General features: G+C 37.1%; 1 protein-coding gene across 2 annotated transcripts in view; it reads right to left on the reverse strand.

The window, feature by feature from the left end:
* Window positions 1-1,313: 1,313 nt before the first annotated feature.
* The window catches only part of LOC123316421 (casein kinase I), a 30,652-nt gene continuing 14,259 nt past the window's right edge, over window positions 1,314-17,706 (reverse strand). Inside the window, exons 3-9 of one of the 2 annotated variants that reach the window (XM_044902492.1) lie at window positions 12,563-12,898; window positions 9,119-9,321; window positions 8,855-9,014; window positions 6,337-6,546; window positions 4,026-4,131; window positions 3,859-3,940; window positions 1,314-2,966 (exon numbers count right to left, since the gene is read on the reverse strand). In XM_044902492.1, the coding sequence (XP_044758427.1) occupies window positions 3,898-3,940; window positions 4,026-4,131; window positions 6,337-6,546; window positions 8,855-9,014; window positions 9,119-9,321; window positions 12,563-12,898 (1,058 nt within the window). In that variant the 3' untranslated portion in view covers window positions 1,314-2,966; window positions 3,859-3,897. The remainder of the gene's footprint in view (window positions 2,967-3,858; window positions 3,941-4,025; window positions 4,132-6,336; window positions 6,547-8,854; window positions 9,015-9,118; window positions 9,322-12,562; window positions 12,899-17,706) is intronic. The other variant, XM_044902491.1, reaches the window with a different exon arrangement.

Genomic DNA, 17,706 nt, shown 5'->3' on the forward strand with positions numbered 1-17,706 from the left:
TTTTTAGTTATGTTCATCCTTCTGGGGGATAACCAGACTTCGTGTTTTTGACCCTGGGAGTGGAAGAACAACATTTGGCTTCTGGGAATTTTTGAGAATAACAACATTGTAAATTCCGATAGCGTGGTCGTTAATTGATCTATTAATAGTTAATAAAAATAGGCCGATTCACAATCTCCCAAGCCATTCAAACACGATTTCTACTCAAGTTTACAGAATCGATTCACGCGTTTCGCCTTCACTATAGCATCTTAAAGGCAAAATTTGTTTTGAAAATTTCTCATCGAACTCAGGGACAAATTCACGTGAGGTGAGATATAGAATCATCCCCCCACCGCTTTCTTCCATCACCTTATAGATAGTCTAGCTCAGCTCCCTACAAAGATTTTGGTCCCCTAAAACTTGCACGTTTAAGGGCCAGTGCCCCATAACTCCGACTCTGGATACGCCACTGATCGAAACTTTTTTTCAGAGTTATCATCGCTGGGAACGACATTCTCATATATTCACGAAGGCAGGATTTTACCAAAGTTGTTCTCTTTCACAAGTCTAACCTCTTACCTTAGCAAATAATAGCACCTTTTCAACGAACATTGTCAAGACCTCTTCCGAAACAGTATTAATGCTTCAACACTGTATTTACTTCTCCACATCCTACGCTAATTCTCTTTTTTCAGATGAATCCAGTCCCGTACTTGAAATTCAATGAAATCGCATTGGACTTGAGGGGATGACAACTCCACCATCTTGAATATTTTCTATGGACCATTTTTGGCCAAATGGTTAGTTTTGGCGTGTTTTAGTTTCTGCCAATAAAGGCTCTCCTGTGTCACCACCCTGTATAGGTGGTATAGATACGTCTACAAATACTTATCTATCAAAGTTCGCGAATCGTCTGGAGAAATCGAGAGAGGACGCGAAACGCACCGTTCGAAGGACATAGTTTTTTCAATGAACTTGGAGAAGTTAAAGATATTTCACATGGCAGTGTTTTGAATTCTAAATTGCTCCTCAAAAGACACTTTCTTTTGAAGTATCGTGATGAGAATTGAAAAAATTGCTCAAAGCGACACTCCGTTTTCGCTTAAGGCCCCATCCTCCGGTTGAAATATTTGAACACTACACTGCACTGTCGAGGGACAATGATCCCGAAACCGATCTATAGTTGTGTTTAGATTTTCCTGCCATTTCTCGAGTGATAAACTATTGGAAGTATGGAATAAAGGACTGGTATGTATTACGAATTTGTAATACAAAGGGTATCGGGTATTGGGTCCAGGATCTAGAGTGGGACAGTGAATAAAAACGACGAGTTTACTTGAAAATATTTCTAATAATTTCAATATTGCAACCAATTTATACATGTAATTAGATTATGTCCTGAATTGAGTAAGAAATTCCACACTTATGAAATTTCGATTTCTTACTTCTTTTGATACTTCTAATGTGGATCAGCCTTTAAAATGAACAATAAATAAAGCTAGGAAAACTTAACAAAGGAATGCGAAAATGTCTGAATTACTAAGGAACATTAAATAAGACTTCCTGAACAAACGAAAATATTTCACCTTATTTTGAAGCTCTTATAATTCTTCACATATACATTTTATACAATGTGACACACATCAAATTTTATAAAAATCTCTTTTTACATTTAAAGTATAGTCCATATATACTAAGAAGGAAATACATAAATATTACAGGTCAGTCCAGATATGTACAACTGTTTACGGTATCAAAAGAACCAGTTCCTATTGGTTTGAAAGTGAGGGTTCTATTGATATTTCGGATTATCATCTTTCGAAATGATAACATTGGCAAAGCCACATTCTCAAATATTTTTAGTTTTGCACACCCTATATCAAGTTACAGAATTTATATTGGCACACAAAATCCATCGAGGAACGAAAACGAATTCTGCCAATTTGAAATTTACAACAATTATAATTCAAAAATGCGAAGCAAAACGATCAAATCACTTGTATTGATAAGTGTTTTCACTTTACAGCCATTTGAAATGTTTCTTTCATTTTTACAGGTTTACCATACAAATTAATGTGAAATTAAACACAGTAACATCAACGCAGTTCGATAACAAAAGTAACAATCCATCCCTGAATAAAAAAAAACTTCACATCAACTTTCAACGAATTCTACAAAGGGATGAATAATAGTATAAAAGAAAGCATATCAACAACTAATGAAAAAGTAGAAAACAATAAAGAATTTTTGGGTCTTACCTCTTAAATGTGGTTGTATTTATAATTGAAATGAGTTATAGTCATGACGATAAACTGATCTCATATAAATCAATACATATAACACTTATTTCAGAAAATCACAACAAAATTCAGGAAGTTTGTAAATGATTTCGATCAAGATCTCATTCAAAAATTACTTTTTTTTCACCCCGACTCAAAAAACAACATGCATTTCTTACACTATGTGTAGCTTTCATCAAATAGTACATTTTTTGGTGCAACGAATCATTCTTGTACATCTTGTCACCCTTCCAAGAACTAAGGGGTGACCAAGTGGAAAACTTTCAGATCAGTCATTTTTGTAATTCATTTAAGGAATCCAGAAGTCCAAAAGTATCACTCAGAGGCTCAAAACGAACGTACAATGTGGATCAAGTTGGTCAAAACAAATATAATCATAACTTCATGTATATTCAACTTAGGCTTTTCGTTAGTGGTCTTGTCTGTAGCATATATAATAGTATTCATTCCAATTTTTTTTTTCTATACAAATTCCTCCTGTCCATTTGACATTACGAAACTAAACATATCCTTACAATAAAAATTCGCCTTGTAACGACTTATCCGTATTATTTGTAGAAATAATCTCAAATGGCTCATTTCTTCATTCGGGAGGAAGGTGGATCCTTAGAAGAGCTACCCCTCCTGGGAAGACCTATCTGAGCAGTTGTCTGACTAGGGGGCGCCATGGGTAAGCCGGGGGCGCTTTCGGAACAACAAAACATCATTAATAATTCTCAATCTGCTAGAAATTCACGAGTGGAAAATTTTCATTTTCAAGAAACACTCGGAACATATTTTTCATGGAATTGACCGAGACATAATTCTCAAGCAGAAGTTGATGATTAGAAAAGCACCCAAAACCATACAGACAAGCAGGAAACTTATGCTTCAGTAGAGAATTTTACGTGAAATCTATCCGATACTGCGTTAAAAAAAAACGAAAATGTTATTTCATTCAACGAAAATGATGGTTACATTTCACGCGAATGATATAAAATCGACGATAAAATGTTACGATCCTAGTTGAACTACCAAACCACCATCATTCAAAGTAGTAACAAAAATGCCATTTCGCCGAGAAGGAGCAGATGCTCATCATGGTTTCGGTCCCATTTGACCTCGCCAGAGCAACACAACTCATACGTCGACGAAAAATGGAACGAATTCTAACTCTCAGAGCGAAGATGGCAGCATGAATTCACGATAAAAAGCAGGGAGAGAGAGCTCTGAAAACGTTCGAATTCATAGCAGTAACCCAACGGTTACTTTATTTTTAGGGCAACCCCCAAAAATAGAAATCGCGTCTTCTATTGCATCAATATACTCTGCTAGAAAAACCAATATTTTCAAATACAAATCATATTGTTGAAAAGTCGCTGGTGGTAACCTTTTGTGTCTTTATTCTATTCTAAATTTCACCAGTTTAGTTTTTTTTTTGTGAACAGAAGATTATCTGGTGTAAGAAACAATTCTACTCTTAATAATAATGAAATTTGGACATCTCCCATAAATTATTAGCGTCCAAATGAAACACAGGATGAAAATGTTTTGCAGTCTCTAAATTCTTCTCGAATGAAATTTTGAAAATACCTACTTTTGAGCTTTGGTGTTGAGTTTTTCTTACATAGTATATTCAAGGTTTTTTAGGTTTTCTTGATGTTAAACGCTGAAGGAAGCTGAAAAAATGTTAGAAAGGTTTTATATATGAAAATGTTAATTTTACTCTTTCACTTTCAAGAATCGAAGGAAAAAACAACTCACTTTGTTTTGGTTGTGTGGTCTGAGGTAGGTAAGTTCTGTGCTCCTTGATTGGCCCTTAGCCTTATTGAAACTCTACGTTCATAGCTATCATACAATCTAGGGGAATCTGGAAAAATGGTTAGTATAAAAGAGGGGAAGGTATACAGTCGAATGGTTTCTCGAATTTCTAAAATTTCGAAAACATGATGTTAATTTTTAGACTGTTGAAAGTTACAGAGAGAAGTTTTAGGAAAATTCAACCTAAAGGAAGTTTCAGCTGTTTCACAATTATGTTAATAAGCGATTCCAACACCCAAGAAAATGTTAATCATTCTCATTCACTTGATGTTTCAATATTATTGAGAGTATTCAGATTTTTTATTAACACTGATAGATATTTAATCGATCGGCTCTATTTCCTTCACCATAAACCATAAGCCCTCTTTCCATTCTGTATTAAAAATTCTCCTCAACTTCGAAGAAGTATGTATGGTTTCCTACCTTCAATAATTTCCACTGCCATGATGGAAAAACTGATATAAAAGGTAAAACGAAAAAACAAAATTTGATAATTTCAATAGTTTTATTTAAAAAACTTGAAACAGAATTTACCAGGACTGATATCTTGTGTGGTTAAGACAGTGCACTATAAAATTCTTAATCAATATTTACAGACTTCTTAAATAATGCTACAAAAATAAAAAAAATCAGATGGTAAAGTAAAAATAACCTAAATAGAGTACAACGTGGCAGTAGAAAAGGTTTCAATCAGAAACTGACTGTAATTTTCAACTTTCATATTTTGAACGAAGAGAAACTTATGTACAATCGTGAAATAAATGAGAAGAATGCCGAATGGGACCTAAATTTCTGTGTATAATGTACAAGTTATCATTTAGGTCAATGTATAAAACCTTTTGGAATTAAAACTAAACTCTGCGATATTAAAACAGATCTTAAAACCAAGGAATCACTCCCCAAGTTTTAAAGAATATTCTCAACCGTCGAAAATGCAATTTTGTCTTCATTTTTTACTGGTTTGTTCATGGCCAAAAGAGTAGCACAAACTTGTGAAAGATATTCAAGAGATACTGCCCATTTTTCCTATATTTCAGCTCGTAAGAGTCATGAACAGGGAAAAATTCTGTTGCTACAGGCTTTCGGGAAATAGAGCGCAATGAGGACAATCAAGGTTTTCTTGAGTGTTTTATTCGTATCGAGATGTTTCATGGATATCACAATTCGTAACAAATCAGCCTTCATTGATGATTACTATTTTGATCGTTTGAAATCTACTATGTCTTTTTTCATAATAGCGTGGATTATTGCCTAACGAAGAGAACGAGGTGTTAGTTAAGGTGAATATGGCATATAATTTGTATCCTGAACTTGCGGTTGATTAAAAACATTACTACAATATTATGAAGGGACGAGAAAGAACAACATCAAAGGTTGTAGGTTCAGCCATGAGAATCGGGGATTGGTACTAATCCACAAGTACGGCAAACGACATTCTGCCGACCCTTAGTATTGGACCAACAGTACAACATCGATATATTAGGCAGTACCTTCGAATTTATTTGAGTTACTGGAGAATGTAGAAAACCTATCAGTGTTAGATGAAACTTTTACCTCGCTTTTTCATTAGGTATAGAAAATAACAGATACATTCGTCAAGGATAATCAATTCAAAGAGAAAATATCGGAGAAAAAAGTATAAGTGAGGGGTGAATTCAATATTCATCATAATCGTGAATGAAAACAACCAAAAAAGATGACAATAATTGGCGTTTACAGCATGTCGCTCTATGGACAAATAAACCAGGTCCGGCAGATTTGAATCTGCCGTACCTGCGTATATCGTACCTCAAGTCTACCGATCTTCAAGAGCGATGCTACTAAAGTGTTTAAGGCTGTCCTCTACTTCCTTAATATGTGTTAAGAAGTCTAATTTTGTGGGAAAACGTGACGGAATTTTATTATTTGATTAATAATCATGATATTTTGTACTGGTCCACAGGTTTGAGTACCTTTTCCTCCAAATCTGTGTAGGCCATTTGTAGGCAAGAAGAATGCCAGGTAGGTCTTTTTTGTCCTCTTTTAGCTTCAGAACACGCGCATACTATGAAACTTAGACATATCAGTTCACGCCTTCAAAAACAGTCACAAAACTTGACATCATCAATGAAGGCCTGTACGCCGCCGTCAAACCCTCGATCAGCACTAAATTTACAACAATAATAAGTATTTTCGACCACCCGTCCATTCACAATAGAATTCGATCAACGGGTAACGGTCGATGTTAAAAGGTACTTAGTTTTAAGGGGCTTACTACTAGTGATAACGTCGTCCAGCGGGTTGGCAACTACGGCGTTATTCGGTGGTACCATCAGCTCCAAGCCATGCGGCCTCCTAGACCTGGTTGGCACTGCGGATGTGGTCGAATCGCCGGGCGTGGCGACGTGTGACCCGTAGCGCGCGTTCCTCTGCTGTTGTTGCTGTTGCTGGTTGTTCTCGTCGCCGTGACTTCCTCTCGAGCATCCTGTAAAGAAAGAGGACGATGTTCACGGTCATCCTTCACACTGAAAGATCTTGCAGTTATCTATATAGCGATTACGAGGATATTTGAAAAATTCTTACGACTCCTATAGAACCGAACAAAATTTCAATGTCAAAATATTTTATTACTCAACATATTCTCCTCTTAATTGGATACATTTATTACAGCGATACTGCAACGTCCCTAGACCTTCCAAAAAAAATGTTTCTTCTTGCTCTGCAAACCAGACCTCCACAGCTTTTATTACCTCCTCGTTGGAAGAAAATTTACGACCTTTTAAACTTTTTTTCAGTTGAGGAAAGAGAAAAGAGATGATAGTCGGATGGAGCCAAATCTGGTGAATAAGGAGGGGTGTTCTAGTAATTCAATCCCTAAATCACGAATTTTGCATGGCAACATGAGATTTGTGTGAAGGGGCGTTGTCCTGCAAAAACAGCACATCTTTGGATAGCACAGCTTTGGATAACTAGTAGGCCAGGAGACGCCGAAATCGAATGAATTTCATTAATACCGAAGCCAAAAATACTACCATGCATTTATACAGCGAACCTGCAAGTTGCAGGCTGCAACGTTTCTAGACCTTTCAAAAAAAATGTTTCTTCTTGCTCTGCAAACCAGACCTCCACAGCTTTCATTACCTCCTCGTTGGTAGAAAATTTACGACCTTTTAAACTTTTTTTCAGTTGAGGAAAGAGATGATAGTCGGATGGAGCCAAATCTGGTGAATAAGGGGGGCGTTCTAGTAATTCCAACCCTAAATCACGAATTTTTTGCTTGTCAACATGAGATTTGTTCGCAGGGGCGTTGTCCTGCAAACACAAAACTCCTTTTGATAGCTTCCCACGTCCTTTCTCTTGAATTTTTTCCCGTAGAGTGATCAGTAATGTCGAATAGTAATCTCCGGTTATTGTTCTACCCTTATCCGAAAAATTAATCATGATTACTCCACGTCAATCCCAAAAAAGTGAAGCAAGAACTTTTCCAGCAGATTTTTGGACACGAAACTTCTCAGATCTCGGAGAACCAGAGTGTCGCCATTCCATCGATTGTTGCTTTGTTTCTGGATCTTAGAAATGTACCCAAGTCTCACCCATAGTAACAATTCGGTTTGAAGTCTAAATCGTTTTCAAATCGAGCACAGATCGAACGCGATGCTTCTACCCTTGCACGCTTTTGGTCAACATTCAAACATTTGGGGATCCATTTTGCAGCAATTTTTCTCATGTCCAAATTGACGTGAACTATATGATGAACGCGTTCGTATGAAATATTCAGTGCTTCAGATAACCGTTTTGGCCCAATTCGACGGTCTGATAAAATCATGTCATGAACTGCATCGGCCTTCCCTATCGGTCATCATCTTCAATGGAAAATTTACCTCTCTTGAAGCTTGCAGTCCAATTTTTCACGGTCGCATACGAAGGACATTGATCACCAAGGGTATTAAGCATATCTTCGTCAATCTGCTTACCTCTTAACCCTTTCAAATACAGGTACTTGATGATGGCTCGATACTCCAATTTTTCGATTTACACAATTCCGGTGGACATCTTCTTTCTTATAATTTATTGAGTAACTCTGGTTTTTTGACCTCAAACTTCACACTGACACTTCTAATGAGTCATTGTTCGTTGCTATGGTAACGCAATATTTTTTTTTATGCATGGAACTGGTCTAGGCTAACTAGATATATCAATATATCCCGTTTCTATACAGGGTTAATTTTTGACTCATACAAATATTTCAACCGATGATTCTTGAGGTTAAAAAAAACACAGTTTATGCATTCGATAAACTAAATGAACCGATAACTGGTAATTTCAGTAACTGAGGGCAGCTCGGATAGAAAAACTCACAATAAATTTGAGTTAACCCGCCGACAATCGTGTACCATTTGACTTTCTTGTTTACAAACATTTAACCTCATTTTTCTAATCGCTATTAAAGAATTTGGGATTTTAAGCAGGGATGGAAGGACACTGGATGGATTAATCCCTACAAATACACCAGTTATCTGATCGACAGTTGTCGAAACATCGAAATAAGTGACTAAACACAATACTAACGACAGTTTATCCATTCGTTAAAGTTGTCGAACAAAAAGCTAATGATTGTTATTGAACGAACTCAGAAACCAGGCAACTAATTCGTCAAAAACCGTGTTTCGGCGCATTATACACAGATAAAATATGCTCCTTCTGATACTTAATGGCTCAATTATATTTCTTGTTTATTATTACTTGTAAGCACAATATCCTCTTCCTATTCAAAATGAATCACAAATACTCACCAAATTTGAGCATATTCCAGTCGAATACATAGTCGTAAGTGAAACCTTGTCTGTGAAAAAGCGTTCGGAAGAGTTGCCTCAAGTAGTTATAATCTGGATTCTGCTCAAACTTAAGTTGTCGGCAATAATGTAAGTATCTGAAGAATTCTCCAGGATATCCCTAAAAATAAAAAGCGATCTTTACTGACAAAAATTACATACAAACTTCGCAACATCCTCTACGAATACATGAAGATACGATAGTAGCTCATAAATCAGACCCACCTTGCATAATTCTTCGAGGGGAGTAGACATTTTTTTCTCTGATATTCTTTCGTATTTCTGCCTTTTCGTCGCGGCCTTGAGGCCCTGCCAGGGCAAGGAACCCCTATTGAAGTACATTAACACATAACCTAATGACTCGAGATCGTCTCTTCTTGATTGTTCTATGCCGGAGTGTGTGTTTATGCTGGCGTATCTTGCTGTACCTGAAAGAATCGAGAAAGATGTACAATAATCCGACAACATGAAAATCTTGAACGTGTGCACTTAGTCAGCATAATAATTAGGGTTTGAAGGGCTTAAAACGAGGGGATACAAGGAAAGTATAAGAAAAAGCTTGTCTTGTACTCTTAGTACTCGTAGACTATCAGGAAAATCGATATATCTAGACTCAGTAAAGAGTTCTGCCACTTCTACATTTCTGATGAAGAGTTCTAGTGGCCTATCATCGTCTTGTCATGACTAGAATTCGATTTACCATTGATCATTTATCATTAAAATTTGTATTTCCGACAAATATTGATCAGACGTTTCTCTAATCGTTATCATCAGCAATATCCTGAATTTTCGACGAGCCGTTTATTACCCTGCCTACCATATAATCCTTTCTGCATCGTGTTCAAACACGCGCATTCATCATTCGGTTCGAGAAGCAGTCCTCAGCGAAATTGCGACAACAAACGTCCACTTATAAGGCTATTACAAGAGCGAAGAGGTTGTTAGATCGCGGACTGGTAAATGTTGTCCATCCTTGACAATGCAACAATCATATAATATTTCATTGCGCTAATGACATACTGATAGTAAAAAAGTTTGCGCTCATAGAAATGTGAGGTCGTCGACGACCCAGACCGAAGGAGATATATATCATTATAGAACGATCAAAGTAACTGTTTTACATTGTCAAGTCTCGAGCCACTACTGGTCGATTAGATGTTCGTGTCGTGTATTTCGGCATTACTTTGGGGATAAGATGTAATTGAAGGAGATACCTCGGAGACATTGCTTACGGTAAATCGATGCTGTTGTGTAAAAACCTACACTCCCTTCACTTTTATTTCGGCACTCAGTTGGCCATGAGATAATTTTCTCAAGTTTTTGTAACTAGAACGCAGTAAGGTTGGGACTCATGAAATGTCGTTAATGCCATAACGCCGTCACCACAACTAATATCTATTAATATTACAAAAATACCGAATGTTATTAAAAAGAAAGAAGACAGGGTTTCAGCAACGAATGCAAAAAATTACTGCAGGATTTGAGAATTTATTTGTCTATTTTTCATTTGACTTGTCCTATACATTGTAAGGTATCAATAAATATATAATTATTAGTTTTATATCAAAGTATTGAGTATAAACAGCCATAAATACGAGCCAGTTGTCCTGTCAATTGTTAATTCATGTGAAATTTTCGTTTACAGGTGAAATTCCTCTTGCCTTGAAACTTCCTTTAATTATTCAGACTTCCATTGATGCAAGATGGTCTTCGTTGAAGAATTTAACATCCTTGTAATTATCAAGTATGTACTAGTAGTATGATGATATTATTTATCATCACCTGGTTGAAACAAGGGTAAAATTAAAGCCCAGTCTTCAATTTTGACCCTACAGTCCAGTACTAAATTGATGAGTGAAATTCGTCTTGTTTGCAATAAAGCCAATATTTACTTTTGTGTTTTATGATTTCCTGTCTGACCGCGCGATAAAGTGACTGAAAGCCCGTGTTTGACGTTAAAATAATTCAGTTTTCTTCCAAAGCAGAATTTTCATCGTCTTCTCGTTGTCTAATGATATTCCGCGATTATTCAAAGTACAATCTTGGTCTTCTTAAAAAATATCCTCACTCAAAGGTCAAGAATACGAGTAACAACTATAAATAATTCCGTTTGCAATCGAGTGTAACTTGAATCTAACCTTACATAATACCTACTCTTAATTAGAATATTATTCTTATCATGACAGGATCTATTGAATAACTTCGGACGCATATGATTTTTTTTTCTGTCGAGCTACGTATGCGTTGCAACATTATTCTAAAACCCGACAGATAAAATCGCATAATTGCACTTGAAGTTTTTATACCGGTAACTTCTATATTTGGGAAACGTGAGGAAATCGCATTTCAATGAATATCCTTCATGATTCGTTTGGAAACTCGAAACCTTTTTGAAGAGCAGATTGTTTATCTTTAGCGAAGTCGAATAACATATTCTATTTACGTCTTTAAATACATCGCAGAACGGAGCAATCGATTGAAAGGTTTTCAAATGCTTTCTTCCGATAAGGAAAAACAAGCTACAATGTAATTATTTCATTCCAATAGAAATAAACAATGAGTAACTGAGAATTTTTTGAAGTGAGATACAAATTTTAATCTGTTATTATTGATTTGTAGCAAAAGGCAATATACGGTATGTTTCTAATGAACGCTGTTCAAGGCAAGCTCAAAATCGATTTCAGAAATTTCGGAAATACCAAAATTATTAGGAAAATTCTGAATTATTTCAGAAATTGATGTAAAAAAATTTCAATACTAACAATCCTCTTCCTATAATTCGAGAGGATTTTCACTTCAGTAATAGTGATGTACTAATCCTAGGAAATATTCGAGAAAAACACGAAATATTTCAGAAACTCTGCTACATTTGAGAAATGTCACAAATATTTCAATATAACCGGAAATATTAGAAAATTATGAGAAATATCAGAAATAAACAATTCAAAATATCTGGGAAATATCCATGAAACATCAGAGGTACATTGAAAATATGTATATAATATCAGAATTATCTTGGAATCATCAGAAATATCTTGGAATCATCAAAAATATTTTGGAATCATCAGAAATATCTTGGAATCGTCAGAAATACCTTGGAATCATCAGAAATATCTTGTAAATATCACAAATATTAGGAAATTTCAGAATCATTACTGAAATTTCACTGGTGAAAAGACTCTCTCTAAAGCAAGTGGCTTTTCGCTTTGATAATTGGTGAACAAATCATAAAAAATATGGGAAATATCAGGAAATATTTTGAATGTTTGAAATTTCAGAGAAATGAATCGGAAACATCAGAAATATCCTGAAAATATCAGAATTATCTTGGAATCATCAGAATTATCTTGGAATCGTCAGAAATATCTTGGAATCGTCAGAAATGTCTTGGAATCGTTAGAAATATCTTGGAATCGTCAGAAATGTCTTGGAATCGTCAGAAATGTCTTGGAATCGTCAGAATTGTCTTGGAATCGCCAGAAATGTCTTGGAATCGTTAGAAATATCTTGGAATCGTCAGAAATGTCTTGGAATCGTCAGAAATGTCTTGGAATCGTCAGAAATGTCTTGGAATCGTCAGAAATGTCTTGAAATCGTCAGCAATATCTTGGGATAATCAGAAATAATGTGGTGAATGAGCAAATAATTGCCTCTACTATCGTCACTCACCTGTTAAATTCTTATTTTCCCTATAAGGTATGTGCTCGTTCGTTTTGCCGTCCCTGTATTTCTTCGCAAGTCCGAAGTCGATTATGTAAACTAGGTTGCCCTTCTTGCCGAGGCCCATGAGGAAGTTGTCGGGCTTTATGTCCCGGTGGATGAAGTTGCGCGAATGTATGAAGTCTGTGCGGGATATCAGTTGGTCGGCGAGCAGGAGTACGGTCTTGAGGGAGAACCTCCTCGAGCAGAAGTTGAAGAGGTCCTCCAGGGACGGACCGAGCAGTTCCATCACCATCACGTTGTAGTCACCTTCCGACCCGCACCATTTGATCTGCGGGATTCCAACTGAAAGAAAAAATTAATGTTTAGATTCTAAGATGAATCGTAAAGACGTGATTTTGACAATTTATTGTTCAAATGAATCACTACAGTGATTAATGTTAAGATCCAATGATTAATCGTTAATTCTTTTTTGTGATGTCCTCATTTATTCATTCATTCATTCATTGCCGTATGCCGAGCATAAATCTACACAATGACTCAAAAACTAAACTATCAGTGCGATCAAACTTATAATTTCTTAGGGCTACTTGCGACTGTGTGCCCGCCTGTGACTGAAGAGACCCAACCGTGACCTACAGATCCTTCCACACTTAGTCCGGGAGGCAGGAGCTTTTTTTTCAAGGAATTTCATCCCGGCTGAATTTAATACTGTAGGTTGTAGTCACATTGCAAATGACGAAACCGACCGTCAGCTTCAATACCAACGGTGGGTGCGGGCGTAGGAGGCGGCGGAACTTGGGAAAAAATGCAAAATTTCAAGTGATTTTATCCCGGCTGAAATTTTTTATATGTAATATTAATGTTAAATAGAAACAAAATAGTGAAGTCAGCCGATAGGTGGAGGGTGGAAAATACGTCAGTCGAGCGCGTGAACAGGGGAAAAAAATTGGAAAATCAAGTGATTTCATCCCGAATGAAAACACCTCCATATGATTCCTTACATATATGGAAATATAAAAATGACCGTCAGCTGCGTGTCTAGCGGGGGAAAGACCGTCAGTCAGATCATTGAAAATTCCGCGCGCCGTATAAATGCATGAGCGCGCTCATATATTTTTGCTCTGACTGACGGTCTTTCCCCCGCTTGACACGCAGCTGACGGTCATTTTTATATTTCCATATATGTAAGAAATCATATGGAGGTGTTTTCATTCGGGATTAAATCACTTGACTTTCAAATTTTTTTCCCTAGTTCACGTGCTCGACTGACGTATTTTACATCCTCCGCCGATCGGCTGACTTCACTATCATGTTTCTGATTAACATCATTATTACATATAGAAAATTTCAGCCCTGATAAAATCACTTGAAATTTTGCATTTTTTCCCAAGTTCCGCCGTCTCCCACGCCCGCACCCACCACATTTATTTTCAAAGAAGCGCTCGTTGAATTTTCAATGGACAATTGGTTAAATGATCACATGGCATCGTGGATTGGGAATAAAACAGTTTTCGTAAACTATATGGAATGCCACAAATATGAAGTTGAACAAGGTAAAATTCAACGATCATCGGATCCATTGTTAACGTGTCCAGGTAACGAAGAAGCAGAGATGGTTTTCCATGTCTGTCACTTGAAATCTGATGTTCATGTAACAATGCGATGTTCTGATACAGATATATTGATCATTATGTTGGGAAATATGAATTTCATCGAGAAGAACTTCCAAATCTCGATGCATGTTGGACCGGCAATATTCAGACATTCATTGATGTCATCAAATTGTTTGCATCATCGGGTCCAAATTTGTGCTCTGTATTGCCAGGATTTCATGCCTTCAGTGGATACAATTTCAACTCAGCATTTTACCGTAAAGGCAAAAAAAACGTTTGAAATTCTCCGGAAGTTTCCAACGTACATCCAAGCAGTGAGTGACTTTTCACAAATTCCCAATTGTAACCTCGATCAATTGTTCACATACTTGGAATGCTATTTTTGTAGAATATATGGATTTACAGAATTTGATGATATTAACACTGCTCATGTGTTAACATTCAATAGAGCATACGGCAGTTAAGATTATTGAAATCCACTTAACTTGGAAAAAAAAATTGACGGATTGTTATTCCCGCCCTCTAAGGCTGAACTGAACCAACATTGCTTTCGAACGGCATACATCGTCCACCTTTGGAGCCAAGCACATTTACCTATACTTACCGATTTATTTGAATGTTGATTATGTTGATAACGAATTAATAAAAATATGAATGATTAATTGCATATGTGCAATAAGATCTATACTATCACTTAGACACAGAGAATCGTCTCGGGGTCACTTTAGAAAAAACAACATTCTGACAGTTTATGGTCTCTACATATAAGACTACTTCTATTTCTCCACAAGCACCAGTATTACTTTGAGGACTGTAAGAATGGTAATAACACAAGAAGAACTGAACCCTACTTTTATCCCATACACTCCTCAACTTTAAGGGAGAAAAATGTCCATTATGTAGCGATGAAATTATTCAATGGCTTACCAAGAAATTTGCAAGGCATCGATCAGTTTGACCTTTTTCGGAGAAGGATTCACAGCTACAGCTGCATACTTCAGTGTTAACCTTATAACTTGGAAGAATTTAGAGAATTTTGTAAAAAACAATTGCTCCTGAGATATATTTTTTTGTTGTTGATTTGACATGTTTCTATTTTATTTTGACATATCTGTGATAAGTAAATTAATTGTAGAAATGGAATAAATATACTACACTATAATTAAGTATGTTATATGATGTTGCTGCTTTACCTACATGTATCATGGGTGAATCGTAACAAACCCATTTGATATTGATCGAAATCATAGTTTCAATAAATATAAATGTTAAAATATCCGTAGGCTTTATTAACTTTTGAGAAAAAAGACATCAGTCAGACCATTGAAAATTCCGCGCGCCGTATAAATGCATGGACGCGCTCATACATTTTTGCTCTGACTGACGGTCTTTCCCCCGCTAGACATGCAGCTGACGGTCATTTTTATATTTCCATATATGTAAGAAATCATATGGAGTTACATGAACATCAGATTTCAAGTGACAGACATGGAAAACCATCTCTGCTTCTTCGTGACCTGGACACGTTAACAATGGATCCGATGATCGTTGAATTTTACCTTGTTCAACTTCATATTTGTGGCATATAGTTTACGAAAACTATTTTATTCCCAATCTACGATGCCATGTGATCATTTAACCAATCGTCCATTAAAAATTCAACGAGTGCTTCTTTGAAAATAAGTGTGGTGGGTGCGGGCGTGGGAGATGGTGGAACTTGGGAAAAAATGCAAAATTTCAAGTGATTTCATCAGGGCTGAAGTTTTCTATATGTAATATTGATATTAATCAGAAACATATTAGTGAAGTCAGCCGATCGGCGGAGGGTGAAAAATACGTCAGTCGAGCACGTGAACTTGGGGAAAAAATTTGAGAGTCAAGTGATTTCATCCCGAATGAAAACACCTCCATATGATTTCTTACATATATGGAAATATAAAAATGACCGTCAGCTGCGTGTCTAGCGGGGGAAAGACCGTCAGTCAGAGCAAAAATGTATGAGCGCGCTCATGCATTTATACGGCGCGCGGAATTTTCAATGATCTGACTGACGGTCTTTGCCCCGCTAGACACGCAGCTGACGGTCATTTTTATATTTCGATATATGTAAGGAATCATATGGAGGTGTTTTCATTCGGGATGAAATAACTTGATTTTCAAATTTTTTTCCCCAGTTCACGCGCTCGACTGACGTATTTTCCACCCTCCGCCTATCGGCTGACTTCACTATTTTGTTTCTATTCAACATTAATATCACATATAAAAAATTTCAGCCGGGATAAAATCACTTGAAATTTTGCATTTTTTCCCAAGTTCCGCCGCCTCCCACGCGCGCACCCACCGCTACTTGACCAGCTGACGGTTGGTTTCGTCATTTGCAATGTGACTACAACCTACAGTATTAAATTCAGCCGGGATGAAATTCCTTGAAAAAAAAGGCCCTGCCTCCCGGACTAACTCTGGGCATGGATAGTCACCAACCAGATCTGGCCGCCGCTGTATTTTTCTCGAGTTTCCATTATAACTGTGGACCAAAGACCTCCATTGTGATCTATCTAACGCTATTTGTTCCCAGTTACGATTGGCATTATCTGATTTTAGGGATTGATGGAGTATATCCTTGAACCGCTTTTACTGGCCTCCTGGTTCCCGAGCTCCCTCTGTGAATTAGCGATACAGATCTATTTTGGGGAGTCTTGAGTCTTGCATCCTCAGAATGTGGCCGCTCCATCTGAGTCGGGTCTTCGTTACTTGTGTCTCAATTGTCATACAACTCGCGCGCTGCAGGACTTCTGCATTTGAAACTTGTGGAACCATCTGATGTGCATAATTTGTCTTAGATGACGTTGTTGCGTTTGTTCAAGCTGTTTAATATGTCGCCTGTAGGGCGTCCAGCTTTCGTTTCCGTAAAGAAGCTTTGGGAGGACCACTGCTTTGTAAACAGCTGTCTTGGTCTTCAGATTGAGGTCGTGATTTTGAAACACTCTGTCCTTTAGCTTCCAGAATGCCCGTGATGCCGAATTGATACGGTTGTGTATTTCCGTGTCCAGGTTAGCCCAAATATTTATGAAGCTTTGAAGTATTTGAACTGTTCGAACTGTTCTAGAGTTCCATCCTCTAGGTTGGTAACTGTTTGAAGGCTTTCTGGCGGACTTGTCAGGATTTTGGTTTTGTCGATATTGAGTCTAAGGCCTAAAGCTTCGTATATATGTTTATAGATGTCCAACATTATCTGTAGATCCTCTGAGCTGCTAGCGATAAGTGCGCAGTCGTCTGCATATTGAAGTTCCGTGATAACCTTTGAACGGGTTTTTGCTCTGAGGCGCTTCAGGTTAAACAGGCCTCCATCATATTCCAACATCTCTTACAGGCATATTCATGTCAGCAATTATCGAGACAGCTATGGCTGAATATATTGAACAGTAAAGGCGCTAACACGCAGCCTTGTTTTATTTCAGAGTTGGAGGCCTAAACGGAAAGTGGCGGCCTGCCATTGGCCTCCAGATACCAGTGGCCGCATTCGCTCATCTTGAGATC

This window comes from Coccinella septempunctata, chromosome 7, assembly GCF_907165205.1.
Source record: "Coccinella septempunctata chromosome 7, icCocSept1.1, whole genome shotgun sequence".
Lineage (NCBI taxonomy): Eukaryota > Metazoa > Arthropoda > Insecta > Coleoptera > Coccinellidae > Coccinella > Coccinella septempunctata.